The 15,125-nt window shown below is 40.7% G+C and overlaps 1 protein-coding gene across 6 annotated transcripts in view; it reads right to left on the reverse strand.

Annotated features, from left to right (window-relative positions):
* The window catches only part of AFAP1 (actin filament associated protein 1), a 120,257-nt gene that overhangs the window by 31,826 nt on the left and 73,306 nt on the right, over window positions 1-15,125 (reverse strand). For all 6 annotated transcript variants that reach the window (XR_004750284.1, XR_004750285.1, XM_035324338.1 and 3 more), the window contains exons 5-6: window positions 13,810-14,021; window positions 10,674-10,853 (exon numbers count right to left, since the gene is read on the reverse strand). Coding sequence is in view for 4 of the 6 variants with exons in the window: in XM_035324338.1 (XP_035180229.1) it covers window positions 10,674-10,853; window positions 13,810-14,021 (392 nt within the window). In the remaining 2 variants the exon portion in view is untranslated. The remainder of the gene's footprint in view (window positions 1-10,673; window positions 10,854-13,809; window positions 14,022-15,125) is intronic.

Here is a 15,125-nt window from a genome sequence, read left to right on the forward strand (position 1 = left end):
GTCAGCACCAAGGGAGCCAACCTATCTCATCAAGCGGCACACAAAGAGCACAGCTTCCATGGGCTCCATCACCCAAATTTCTTTCCACAGACAGCCCTGGGGGCTCCCACAGGCTGTGGAAAAGGAGCCCAAGGAGCTCCAGCACTTAGGCAACGCCAGGGCCTGTGTGGGGACTGAGGGCAGGGCTGGGGGGCCTGTGGTGGGGCGGGGATGCAGGTGACACCACAGAGGACATGTCACAATGTGGGGGTTGCTTTTAGGGCAGCAGCAGGCAGCACTGCTGCAGTTTGGCCTGAGCCATTGGCGAGGTGAGTGAAGCAGCAGGGGGAAGGCTGGGCTGGGCCATGGCCAGGGCACAAACGCTGCCCCCCCAAGGGGCTGCTAAGCCTGCAATGAGGGCCCAGCCACTCAGTGCAGGGCTTGTGGCTGTTACCTCCGGCTCTGGCTGCAGTCCGTGCTGCCTCTCACATCCCTCACCCCTTCTCCTACCTGACCCCAAGGGCCTGCAGCTCCTGCCCAAGCTTCCTCAGCCACCAGCCAGCTCCCCACCTAGTCCCACTGACCCCCTTCTCTCTCAACACTTTCAGACCAAGCTTTCAGCAATTTTCTTCACCCTGATGTTCCTGGGTTTAATAGATAGCTGTACTGGGTCTGGCTGGGATGTTAACTTTCCCTGCAGCAGCCCATACACTGCTGCGCTCTGCACTTGTAGCTAGAACAGCAGTGGTATCACACCGGTGTTGTGTCTGCTGCTGAGAAGTGCTGGCACAGCACCAGGACTCTCTCTGACCCTCCTAGGGGGTGGGCAAAAAGTGAGAAAGAAACATCAGCAGGGCAGCTGACCTAAACCAACCAAAGGGATATTCCATACCATATGATGTCACACTCAGCAATAAAAGGTGGAAAAAGGAAGAAGAGGGGAGGGGTGGGCACTCGTTGCAAAAACGTCTGTCCTCCTCCTGAACACCGGCTACGTGCGTTGAGGCCCTGCTTCAAGGACGTGGTCAAGCATTGCTCGTTGGTGGGAAGTAGAGAGTAATTTCTTTCCTCTGCACTTCCACATAGCCTTTACTTGTTTTGTTTTGTTATTCCCTTTCCCCTTCCCTCTTCCCCTTTTTTGCCCTTTAGTTGAATTGTTTAATTAATAATAATATTTCCTTAATATTTTTTTTTTCTCTTAAATTATCCTTATCTCAACCCGTGAGTTGTTCTTTCCTTTACTTCTTCTCCTCCTCATCTGAGGAGGGGGAGTGAGAGAGTGGTTGTGGTGTTCAGCTGCCTAGCATGGTAAAACCACCACAGTAGCCCACAGAAGGTCGGCAATGACCTAGATGCAGCTACAAATGAGCGCATGTGGCAGCGTGCAGAGGAGCTGCAAGTGCACATGATGCAGCTGCTGCTGGAAATGGAGCAAAAGGACCAGGAGCACAGCTGGGCTCATGTGGGAGCCCTGCTCCTATCTGTGCTGCAGCACTGGCAGTTCTGGGCCCTGACTGGAGAGCTTGGCTTGTTCTTTGTGCTCTGCTGCATGCTCATGAAATTGTGCTGTGAGCTGGGCAGCAGAAATGAGAATGGCATCTCTGGAAGCAAGGAGGATGACAACATTGAGGAAGACCCTACTGACATTTTGGATGCCTGCAGATTTGCCAATGGGTACCTGCAGTGGCCAGTGAGGAACCTGGAAGAAACATGCAAGCTCGTGGAGGAACTGGTGGACAAGCTTCTCTGCGTCTGCCAGACCCTTCCCAGGAGTAAGTTCATGCCACAGCTGCAGCCACCCATTGGGGTGGGCAGCACCTTCGGTCCCACGGAGAACGACACCGTCTACCACCTGCTTGTGCCCCTGAACCCACCCCCTGGGCACAGCTTCCACCTGGAGCTGGGCACTGAAGGGGAGACGCTGGCAATGAACTTCTGCCTCCGCGTGGAGCTGCAGTGCATGTGCATACAGGAGCAGCTGCTTGGGACATGCTGTGCTTCTTCCACCGTCCTGAGGACGAACTGAAAAATCAGGACCCAAACCTCCTGGACACACTCTGCAGCGGCTCCTACTTGGATGTACAGAAAATGGCAAAGTGGTTCCAGGAGCTGGTGACAGAAGCCTGGGTGGCTATGCCTCAGTCATCCCAACTGCAGCTAACACCCGCTTCTGCGAGCTCAGGTTGACCAACATCTCCAAGGAAACCCTCTCCATTGAGATCATGCTTGGGGTAAAGCAAGAGAACTCATACACCTTCCTGATCTTCAAGTAGGCATAGGCCATTGTTAGCAGCAGCACGAGGTGGCCACAGAGCTCCGCTGTGCCAGAGATTTTTCAGGAAACACCTAGGCATGTTCGGCACATCTTCCACCTCAGACATCTGCAGCTCTGTGTTTGTATGCTGTTAGGCACCAGTTTTGCCACCCATGCCTTGAAAACAGCTGTCACACACTTCCTGACCACCATCTATCTCTGTGGCAAGCATGCACAGGAGGGATTTCTAGCCCCTCACCTGTGATGATTACGATGGCTACAAAGATGACTGAGTGACACCCTGCTTGTCACATGCCCCAGAGCTGAGCATGCTGCCCACAGAGAAGATGCTGCTCAGTGGGCAGTGGGAATTGCTCCTCCATGTCCTCTCCACAGCAAAACCACCCCTGGGGGAGGCACACGCCATGCAGCTGAAGAGACTGCTGCAGGGAGGCTTGAAGCAGAGACTCCTCTTTCCAGCTGGACAGTGACCACCTGGGCTCCTAGGGAGTGTCCATTCGCTCTGGGAACTTTGACCTCTGCAAAAATTGCAATATATATTGTTTACTTGAACAAACACTTTGTCTGTGAGTGTCTGTACTATACCTGGTCAGGAAATGTGGGCATGAGGTGCTGACAGCTTGGCTGCCACAGCATCAGAGGGAATTTTGCTGAGGAGCTGATTCTGTGGGCTCCAACTGCGCTCATTCTGGAGCTACAGCTCTGCTGCCTGTCCTTGCTCCTCCAGCAGGGCAAGGAGAATAGCTCAGCACCCTCCACAGCACCATGTGTTGCCAGTGTGCTGTATGAGTCTGAAAGGGAGACTTGTGCAACCCGAGGCAAACCATGCCCTGGGAGCCCAACAGCGTTGCCCAGGATGACTATGGGGAGGCAGAGGGCATGCTCTCCATGTGGGGAGCCCCCTGCACAGGGGTGAATGCCATCATGGAACACCGGGGCTCTGCCTGCACTGGCTGCTGCACCAGCACAAGCCTCAGGTACAAGCCAATGCAGAGCAGCAACTCCAGGAGCTGGAGGTACCAGCAGAGGAGCCCTACAGCCCTATGGGATGGGAGCAGTGTTCGGCAGAACATCACACCCCGTTGACCATTTGGGCCCAGTTCAGACTTATCTAACCACTGCTAACACTGCAAATTAAAGGTATCCCAGAATGGATGTAAGAAGGAAATGAATAACCATTTTGGACGCTCTGTGGGCAGGTGGGAGATGCAGAAGCCAGGCTCTCAGCCCTGCTCCCCACCAAGCAAGGCCAATCACCAGATTTAGGGAAGCTGGCTGGGGCTGCCCCGGACACTGAGCACATTTAACAGCACCGGGCTGGTTGCAGTGAGGAGAGTGAAAAGGTGAAAGGTGACTGGACACAATAAAATAGCCTCAAGTTGCACCAGAGGTTGTTTAGATTGGATATCAGGAAGAATTTGTTCATAGAAAGGGTCGTTAGGCATTGGAATGGGCTGCCCAGGGAGGTGGTGGAGTCCCCATCCCTGGAGGTATTCAAAAGATGTTTGTATGTAGCGCTGAGGGACATGGTTTGGTGGTGGACTTGGTAGTGTTTGATGGTTGGACTTCATGATCTTAAGGGTCTTTTGCAACCTAAGTGATTCTGTGATTCTATTCTATATACACTACTCTTTACACTCACATAGCCACACAAGGACAGCAGAGACAGGCTAGCTGAGAAAGAAAGGCATGCTATCCTGCCAGAAGCTTTCCTGCTAGACATGCAAAATTTCCCCTTTAAATGCACATGGCTGTGTTTACACATCCAGCTCCTCCTTTTGTCCTGTTTATAGGGAGTCTGTGTAGCAATGAGGAGGACCTGGCCTTAGAACTCCCAGTTCCAGGGAAAACAGCAATTAGCTTACTGTCAAAATGCAAATTTCTTTAAATAGGGAGGAGAAGAAAAACAACAAACAGCCTCCTTCCAGTTTTGAACTGAACAGTTTTGATGTGGAAGCCATTAAAGAGATGAAGACATTAGCAAACACAGTTTTAAAGTTCCTTTCGCCACACTGAAATTCTCTCTAATGGTAAAGCTAAACAAAACAAAACAAACAAACAAAAAAATGTTTATGGGCTAACAGAGACCCTAATGATAAAACTCATGTGCACATCATGAATTAAAGGCACTATGTCCTATAAAGACAGGAAGAAAACCAACCCTGATTTACAGATGGAGAACTTGGGAATGAAAGAAAGATTAAATCACTCACTCAATGTCACGTAAAAAATCTAAGCAGAGGAGGGAAATTAACCTACATTTTTATTTCTGAACAAGTATCTTAAAATGTTGCAGTATTCTTTCTGGTCTGCCTGAATTTCCCTGTATCTTTTCTCAGAAATGTAAGCACAGTACTATCAAATTCATGGCACTTGGCATGCTTTGTAACAGAAAATTTAGATGTGTCTGGTCCAGAATATTTGCATCTTGGAGTTAAACTTAGCCCTAAGTTCCTCCCAAAATACATTAGAAACTGTTTCTGTATATTGCTTTCCTTTCAATTGCTGGTCTTCAGTTTGGTGTAAACTGTTTTCCTCTAGAAATGTGACCATACAGTTTCTGGGAACATTCATTTCTGTCTCCTGCATGACCCTGATTCAATGGTTCATGTTTTCAGCATCTGCTCACACCACACAGTCAGTTAATTTTGGCAAAGGCAGATAGTAATGGGAGTTACAGACAGAACAGAGGGAAATGATTTGGCAGCACTAACTGAATAGTATGTGCAAAGTCATGCACTCAAGTAAATACGGTTCTTATCATACCTCACATATTTAAGGAGAAGCTAAAGTGTTTAATTGGGTTGCAATTAAATTTTGATTTAAAAAAATGACACACTCTCAAATGGAAGTTCACATCAAGATGTGAAGAAAATGCACATTTAAGGACTCCACACTTCATTTTGGCTCAAGGGGTTTGCTGGCAAACGCTTGCTTATCACCTTCTATATGCAATATAATTGTGTTTGATGCACAGCGTAAAACTCATACTTTCAGAGCTCACCAGGATGAAATGCCTTTAATATATAATGGTTGCCTGGATGCACTCTCTATAATTACGTTTGCAGACAGCTGCCATTATAAATGTGGTTTTCACATGCTTATAGCTTTAACTCAAAATTTTAAGGATAAAACATTCCACCAGTGCTGCCAACTTGCATAATTTCAATCACAAGACTCAGAGTCCTTGTCAATTTTTTCTATGATGTTCCATCTCCTGGAGTCGTATGAAAACAAAAGAACACTATTTTCATTAAAAAATACTTGTGAGCAGGAGTGGGGAGAGTAGGTCAGAAAACTTTTATCTGCTGCAATGAAACATATGAATATATGAGCAAATATCTCAGTGGTTCCAAAACTAGAAAACAAATAAAAGGAATCCCCAAATGTGTGATTTTTAATAAAATGACACAAACTGGAAGGCTGTTCTGAGAATACTTTGTAATGGAGCACGCTCCATTAATACTTTAAATTTTCCCATACATAAGAAAAGGGAAATCATTCCCTTTCTTACCACAAATGCATTGTATTTTACACACACATGCATGCACAGGATCTGCCAGGAAAACACACTATGTATTAAAATATTTAAAATATATGAGAAAATATAATCAGAAAACAGAAGAGCTTTCATTTCTTTGGATAGCTTCAAAACTAAATACATTTAAAATAATATCCTGTTATTCCATCACAAGAATTTTAAATACGTCAATTGTCATTACAATAGTACAGTCACTAGACTTCAGCACTGCCTCTTTCAATGCAGATATGGAAAAAGCCTGTGCAACCTGAACTGTATTGCAATTACTTATTTATCTTATAGGAAGGTTTTGAATCCCCCACTGGTTTAGGATATAGAAGTGTATTGCTTTGACTTTGGTGACATGAGGAACAGAAGGGAAATATTTGCAAGTACACGGCTGGAAAGATTGCCTGTCTGAGTCAGCTGACAATGAAGGATGAAGTCAGTGGAATTTTTGCCATGTGGTGTGTCTGGAATATTTCTTGGTTTTAAAATATCTTACTACAAAAGCAGTAGAGTTTACTATAAAACCTTCATACCTGTGTTCACCTACAAATTTATATATATATATTTTTAATTACTATTTTAAATGACACACCATGACTGCATGCAAAATAACTTACCCTACTCTTATTCTTTTTACTTGCAAAGTCAGATGAATCAAATTTGATTTTTTGAGCTACCTTCTAACATCATGCCATATCATGTTATGTCGTCATATCATGTCATGTAACATTGTTTTCCAAGGTGCCAGTCATACAAACACACTGGTTCATGGGGTCACTGGCCACCCCCAGCAAAGCCAGGGTAATCCTGCTGTCCAAGTGTACAAGTAATCCTGCAGGCTGGCCACAGCTCTGACATGCAGCTCAGCCCTCTGAACCTCCAGGTGATGCCTCTATTGCTGGCGGTGATGTGTGGTGCAGAATGAACCCAGCCTGACTGCCCTGGGACACTGTGAGCTCCTGAAGTTACTTGTAAACCAACAAGCACTGTATGGAAATCAATTGTACTGTGCATGCATTCCCTAACACTTTATCCAGTCACTCTAAAGGCACTTGACTTTACTCAGCTACAACATACAGTTAATAAACTCTTTGGGGAACATTACTTAAGCCAAGAAAGTAATGTTTGAAGTCTTTTGAGATCTTCAGCTGGAAATTCCCATAGAAAGTAAAAGCAAGTGCACAATGTTTACAGTCACAAGCCCAGTTTTGTGCTGATTTAAACTGGTAAACAAAGAGCTGTGACAGTAGTTTATTCTTCAGTAAAACTCAGTCCACATTAAGACTGGAGCCCAGAAGTTACTTGGCTCCCTCACTAAGCTCAGTGTAGTGAAAAAATAGATTTTTTTCAAAGACTTTTACTGGAGATAACATGCAGTTATCTGAGAGGGACGTTGGGTAGGTCAACCTGAATAACTCTCCTGAGGAATGTTGCAGGGTCTTTGAACGACACAATCTTGATTTTTTTTTTCTTTCTTACAAGACCTAAAATGAAGAGATGATGCAAAATGGCTGCACCCCATAAACAAGAACAGTTAACCACGGGTGCATAATGTTAGGAAAAAAAAGAAAATCAAGGCCAGGATTCCAAATGATAGATTACCTCTGATGCACAGTAGATGAATGATGAATGATAAATCAGAAATACATTTTTGCAGGAGGCATTGCTAGGAGCAAGGAAAAACCTTGGGGCTGGACACCATGACCACTTCCTTCTTGCACTGGTCTTCTACAAGAAGCTGCTTCAGAACTTAATTTCTTTGGCATCCACATATTTTTAATTCTAAGAGCAGTTTTCTGTGGCCTTGTCTGAAGGTCTTGCACACAGAACACATTCATCTGTATGAATGAAGCCACTAAACAAGCATCTTCTTGTAATCTTCTTAGTAGTCCTTTTATTTTTAATGTAGCATGTCCCAGGGATCCTGACAAATAAGTGTGTAGTTTCCATGGGTCTGTTGGACATGCTGAGACAAACAGGAAGATTTAAGACCTCACTTGACCACAAATGCACAAAAGTGCACACAGATGCCCATATACTCAAGCGCACATGGAAAAAGCTTATGTTTGGGTCAGAGCGTGTAACTGCATACATTTTTTCACGTACATTTTTGTGGGAACATTTTAGGACTCAAGTTTGGAAAATTCCACTGCTTTATGTTGCTTACTGTATTACTGCTATGATCTCAGCTCTAGGCTGGATTTTATACTAGTTACACTCGATGCTCTGAAATCTTGCAGGCTTTTTGGTGACATCAGCTATCTTTTTTTTTTTTTTTTTTTTTTTTTTTCATCAAGCATTTGTTAACTGGTAAACTTGAAACTCCCTTTGTGGTTTCCAGTCTAGACTTCAATTTGCAGTAGTTTTATCAGCTGTTTTCTTGGTGTCATCTTTACAAAAAAGGTCTAAAATACTCTGCATTTACTTCAGTTCTACTTCTTCTAATATCTCTTGTCTTCCAGATGATATTTTAAAATTAATTGCTCAAGTAAATGCATTTTATACTGATTACATCTGAATTTTAAAAGATCTTCTGTTTTAGCTTTCATGGGAAAATCTAGCCTCCAAATCCATTCTGAGCTTTTCAGGCTCAAGAGTAAGGCTTTAATTTGATACTTACCTACAAATTTCTTCATGAGAACCTGTCATTACCAAGTGATAACCTGGCTCTGCTGGCATGTATTGGCACACTATCTTTGACAGAGAAGGTGTGTTAGGATTATAAAGTATGGATGCAGAGACCCTTCTCATCATTAGTGTCTGAATCTGTCCAATTTATTACCTACAAAAATCATGCATAGATGATAGAGAGCTCTGGGGACAGAGAGTTCATGCCCCACTGGCAGAAGAAGCTCATACCATTTCTTCAAAGACAAAACAGTGATCTCTTGCTCAGTATAAGAAATTCCTACATAAATCTACACGAGTTTCAGAAGCTCATTTTAAGTAAGGGATGCATGAAGAAAAAATATATTTTTGTAATTAAAAAAAAATCTTACTTTTTTAAAAACACAGAATGAATGCTTCTTGTTTTCTGAAGAGCCATATTTCTTGAAAACCCTGGAGCTGTTGCAAGAGCTGCACAAACCATTTTTGGTCAGCTGCTGGGTTGGCAATTTGTACTGTACAAGACGGGGAGTGATGCAGCAGCACTGAGGACTTGGAAGTTGAGTGTACAGTAGCATTGCCATGTAGTTGAGAGAGCCTTATTAATAGAGCTTTGCAGCATGAAGAAACTACATAAAGTGTTGTCAGATTGTCTCCATGTGCTTTGCAGATAGCATATTTTCCAGTCATTCATTCCTGGCACACACAATTGTGCTAACATGCAATGTGCAAAAACTTTTTTTTTTTTTTTTTTTTTTAATAGCAAGAGTGGATCTGGGATATAGAAAAACCTAGCACTGCTCTGCCCATGTGAAGAACGCTTTAAAGACAAATTAAAACAAAACAGAAACCCAACAATTTTTATGAAATAAAGTCTGATAAGTGCCAATGTATTCAGCTCTACTAAACCCAAGTTTAGAACAAGACAGGAAATAATGGTGGAGTTACTATGATCTAATTGAAGTGGAATTCCCTTGGAGAAGAATATGACTGATGTATTTCTTTTAATTTCAATCAGTATTTTTGAAACTCTAGGTGAGTAAATAGGACATTTGGATGCTACTATGTTTTAAAAATTAAAACAAGATATTGGTGTTAGAACAAGGCTAACAAATACAGATTAGTTTCCACTAAAATGACAACACGAAGTCCTTTTTTTAAGATAAGATACAAACTCCCAGTCAAAACCAAAAGCAGACATACTGCAAACCCCCCAAAGGTATATTCAAATGTTGCAAAATAGGAAATTACAGATTAATTCTCCACTTGGTCAATTAGCTCACAGCAGAAAGTCATACCTCCTAAGCTGCATTCTATGTCTTCCCACTTCTACAGAAAAAAACTGTCATCAGGAAATTCCTACGTGTTTAATTCAATTGTGTTTGGAAAAATACAATTTATTCTTAGCACATAAGGTTAGATCAGAGTACAGCATAGAGAATGCCTGATGAGTCTTTTGCATTCAGATTTTTAATATGCATTCAAAAGGCTGGATTTAAAGGTCTTAAAACAAGCCAGTAAAAATGTAGTGATAGCTTCCCACACTACTTAATTCACTGAACTCCATATCTGAAAATGGCAGTATAAATACTATTAATCTGGTTGAAATCTAAAACTGCAGCCCTTGCATCAGGATTTTCCACATTTTCAGACACTGAACAGAAAGGGGTTGAAGATGACAAAATCCTATTTCTTAGAAGTCTGCCTTCCAGAACAAACCGTAACAGATATGTTGCTCAATGAGAGTCAGCCAACTTTAATTGACTTCTAGAAGTTTAATAATTTTTCTCCCTCCAGAACAATTCAAACAGGTATCTCCTCAAGGTTGGCTTGTTTAAAAAATGATGGCTGTGACGGTGGTATGTTGAATTTTTGCAAGACAGCCTTGTCAGCTATGTTTATGCACCACTTCAAAAAGCAAGCTGGATGCCAGGTCCCTTCATATTAGGGAATATGAGCCACCAAAGCTTTCCGGATAATGAGCTGGAGATGTAAATGGAAGGGAATTGCCACCTCCCTTCTTGGTGCCAGACTATTGTGCAATTAGCAGTGAAAAACATATGTACCCATAGCAGCTGTGTAGTGCTGAGCTTATGGTTGCCCAAAGTGCTGCTTCAAGGCCTGAGCATTAAGTCTGAATTTCTGCAGTCCCAGACTGGATGGGATTTAAGTGGTCTAGATTGCCTGAAAGCTACTGTCTGTATCTCCGATTTAACAGCAAATGAGCAGGCAATGGAAGTGCTTTGTTGGTGGGAAAGCTCCCGGTCAGAAGTCACCTCTTACCTTTAGCCACTGTTCTGCCTGCTCTTTGCTCTGTACTGCCAGAACCAGTGCATCTGCTCCTTGGTGCGAGATTTTCAGCTCGTGCTTCTTCTTTTTGCTGTCTTTGGGGATATACGTGATGCTGCAGTCATTCAGGAGCAGCTCCATCTGTGGCTGCTGGTCCTTGGAACTTTTGTAACACTGCAAAATGCAAAGGTCAAAAGTTAAATCTCACCTTTCTGAACTTTAGGGGAAAGCTGTTATTATATTGAAATGCTATTTTTAATATTTTCCACACATCTCTTTACCACATACCCCAGAGTTCAGCCAATGCTAACTTTGCATTTCTCTTCATCCTCTTTGTAAAGCAAAATTGCTTCCAGACTGACATTAATAGAGATATTTTATTGCAGGTACAACATATGGAGGGCATTAAGCTTCTCTGTGTTATCCTTATGACTCAACCTTGATCTCCATCAGGTAGAAGGAGGGTGATTTTGGATATCTCTTCACATGTACCAGCAGATGACGCTTGTACAGTTAAGAACTTTCAAACCCAGATGCTTACCCTGGCCTCCAGCAACATCTCAGCATATCAAGGCAAACCTACACCAGTGCTCATACACTGCCCTGGCGAAGGAGCAGGCAGATGCCTTATTCAGCTGTCTTTGTTGAGATAAGTAACAAAATTTGTTGCAGTCTGGACAGGAGGAAAAACCACAGGACTGTAGTTTTTCAACTAATTTGATTTAATCAGTCAATGCACAAAATCACATAAATGTTGGTTTACCCTTTAAGGTCCTGCCTAAAACTATGTGAATTATCCGGTGCTTTTTTCCACCAGTAGCAAATATTGTCAATGAACAGCCATTTCATGCTGTATCAAAGATGACTCACTCTGTTTTTGAATTGGTGATTTGAAGATGCAGGGTTTCACATATACATCACTTGTCCTGTTGACCTAGTTCCTATTTCTATCCTCTAATATGTCAGTTAGATTTTTGTAAAGCTGTCATAAACTTCCAGACTACAGAGCAGGGTTTAACTGTGTATATGAATGTCCAGTAATTTTATATACTAATGTAAATTGGGCTTTTACTCATAAAAATAAGCATGAAATCTAAAATGGTATCTGATATTAAGCACTGAGTAGTATATACATATGTAGAATAGCTGAGTATAAATGTGAACGGAAAAACACATACAGACTTTTACGTGTCTGAGGCAGTGTTCATGCCATGATGCAACTGTCAGGAGTACAGTAACTGTTAGAGGTTATAAACACTTCAACTTAGGCTGAACAAATAGACCCACTCTCTGCAAACCATTCATGATCCTCCCTTCCTCTCCAAGGCCAATTAACTCAAAATTTCTCCAGATTGGTCACAGATTTTTAAAAAAACTTAAGTTTTCAAGCTATGAAACCTTGAAAACATATAGCATTAGTCACTTCAAGAAGCAATCAATAGCATATGTTTTCCTTTATATTAAATTAGAAATTTTATTTATAATTACACATTACTAAAACTGAAGTATTTATGCATATGTGACTTTACATGAAAAACAATTCCCTACTAAGTGTTATTCTTAAAGTCTAATTCAAATTAAAATATTTTATGATGACAGCTGCATTATTATGCAGGCAACTTCTAATCCCTAAGGACATTTATTTGTTTTACTTGCATAGCTCTTAAGTTATGTCTCCTTCAAACAATAGACCTATCTTATGTAATTTAGTCATTAGACTCCTATTGGGATTTTTATTTTCTTAATCCCCATTATAGAATTATGGAGAGTGTCTTTCAGTAAAGAGAAAAAAGCTTTTCAGAGCACACATGTGGCTAAAGGAAATGAAAAGAGAAAAAAATAGCATATTTCTATATAAAACAACAAACATAATTCTAGAAGAAATACTGTGTGACTTCTGAGAAAATCTGTTTCCTTCCCTTTTTCTTTTTTTCTTTCTTCTCTTCAAGCTGTTATCTAATGGTCCTGAAATCTGACACAATTCTGTTATATGCTGATAAAAATGTGGGCTAAGGATAATGGCATTACAACAATATAATACAAACCAAATCATATTCAACATTCCTTTTATCATTTAAATAGAGCTGGATGCAAAAATTAAATCCTCTGTAATCATGGGAAACTAGAAATGAATTCCTACTATATTTTCAGAAACTTCTTACCCAGATATTGCCTTTTCATATACTGTCATTTCCTACACAGCCATAAGCATGAATGTACTTGTAAACAAACACACATAAGCTTTCATGGACTAGCATGGAATAATGAGGTTCTACAGAAAATGTTCTATCATCGGTTAATCAGCTTTTAATACTTGGAATATGACAGTAAATACTAGTTACATAAACAGCTATAATTGTTGCAAGCACCAGATAGGAAGACAGGGAGTGTCTAAGACTCCAAATGATTTTTTATGGTAAGCCTTAGGTTGCTTTTAATGTCACGGAAATGAATATCTCCATTACTTAGACTCTTTTCAAAAAACAAAAAGAATTCTATGAGCAGATAAATTACTAACTTTGAGAATCTTTTACTGGTGCCTGCAATTAGAAAGAAACATAACAGATTTGCTTAAGAGAATACATCCACTTGTTTCTTTCCTTTCTATAATGCAGCTGTGCATCATGTGAATACTGCATCTGTAATTAGTGCAGAACAGATGGTGTAGGTTTAGTTTAAAGTGTATACATTACAACAGCATATGCTGCCAAGTGAGTTCTCAGTCTAACAAGGGACTTTTCTCTCCAGCAGTCTGATCCAATAGTTCGTATAAAAAGCTCCCTATGAGATTTTTGGTCCACAGGGAATGAGAGATTGGATTTACAGTTTCAGAATTTTATTTTTCAAATGAAATATGGTAGAAGCTAATAGGGTAGACTTTCTTTCCTATATCAGGGTACTGACTGGGTTTAAGTGCAATAAAAATCTAAGTTCTAAGTGGTTACACAATACACTTATAATTACAGTGGTTCTCTGATTCTTGGGTAAATCATAACCAAACTCTTTGGTAAGGTTACTGTAGACTTGGCCACTGTTTGCAGAACATATTCCAAAACCTAAATTCCTATAAAAATAAATACATCATCTAAAAGATAGAAAGAAAATATAGCCAGATAAAAATAAAAATTACCAGTAGTTTGTTTTCTTTGATAACACACAGTAGTTTGGTCCATTGCCCAAATCGTTTCTTTCTAAGCAGGAAGGCACAGATTTTGGCATCCTTCACCAGATCCATAGAGGCCTCCTCAGAAGGCCACTGATGTCTCATTTTCTTCCCCTTTCCATCCTCTTCCTCTTCATCATAGGATTCATAAGAGCTGCTCATGGCATCCGAGTCATAATCTTTAAGAGAAGGATTTTTAAGCATAAAAGTGTCAAGTTAAAACATTTACCCATGAAATATACCGAAAGAATTGAAAAACTCAATAGGGTTCCTTTGAGTTAAGGCTTTTGTATGTCAGCCATCAACAAACTACTGTTTCAGTGCTTAGTAATATCACTACATAAAGTTAATTGAATAAAAGATGCAGTTCCATTATGAAATTTTACAGACCTGTGCTGATGCCTTGGGAATTTTATATGAAAGAATGAGTTTGGAATAAATAGCTGGAATTTTAGGTGGTGTTTCTCCATTCTCATGGAGAAGAAACGATTGGAATATTTTCAATAGCTGAAATTTCATCCAAATATTTCAAGGAAGAAAATCTCTCTTTTGCTTCAGCTAGATATTTAGGACACAATTTGGGACACGAGGGAAACCTGCAACAACCAGGAAGGGAACAAGGGATCAAATGTCTGGAGAGCTCATTCTGAAACAGTCCCTACCTATGTGCAGAGACACAATGGGTTATACCCAGATATCTACAACTCCAAATCAAGTTTAAATATTCTGATACGATTTGTAGTTTCACAAAGCTTATATAGAAAACTTTATCTTCATTTCAAAGAAAAAATAATATATATATTTCAAGCTCATGAAACTTTTTTTTTTGAAAATGAATTGTTGTCTTCTGGTCAATTCTACTATGGAGGATTTGGTTTAGGGCAGATCCCCATGGGAAAGTGGTAAATGCCACAGATGATTATCAATGGGAAAGCACAATATGTTTTTTCAACTATTTTAGAAAAATCAAGAGACAGATGGAAAATGTAGATTAGATGTTTAAATTGACAGATTTGAAAACATTTATTCCAGAGCATTTATTTTTTCATATTTGTTTAAAAGAATGTGTAAGATTTGGTAGAAGTCACCAGACTCTTCTTTTAACTTTCTACCCATAAAGCAGAAAAAAATCCTAAACAAAAACAAAGAAAAGAAAAAAGGAAAGGAAAGGAAAGGAAAGGAAAGGAAAGGAAAGGAAAGAAAAGAAAAGAAAAGAAAAGAAAAGAAAAGAAAAGAAAAGAAAAGAAAAGAAAAGAAAAGAAAAGAAAAGAAAAGAAAAGAAA

The sequence above is a fragment of the Oxyura jamaicensis genome, chromosome 4 (assembly GCF_011077185.1).
Source record: "Oxyura jamaicensis isolate SHBP4307 breed ruddy duck chromosome 4, BPBGC_Ojam_1.0, whole genome shotgun sequence".
Classification (NCBI taxonomy): domain Eukaryota; kingdom Metazoa; phylum Chordata; class Aves; order Anseriformes; family Anatidae; genus Oxyura; species Oxyura jamaicensis.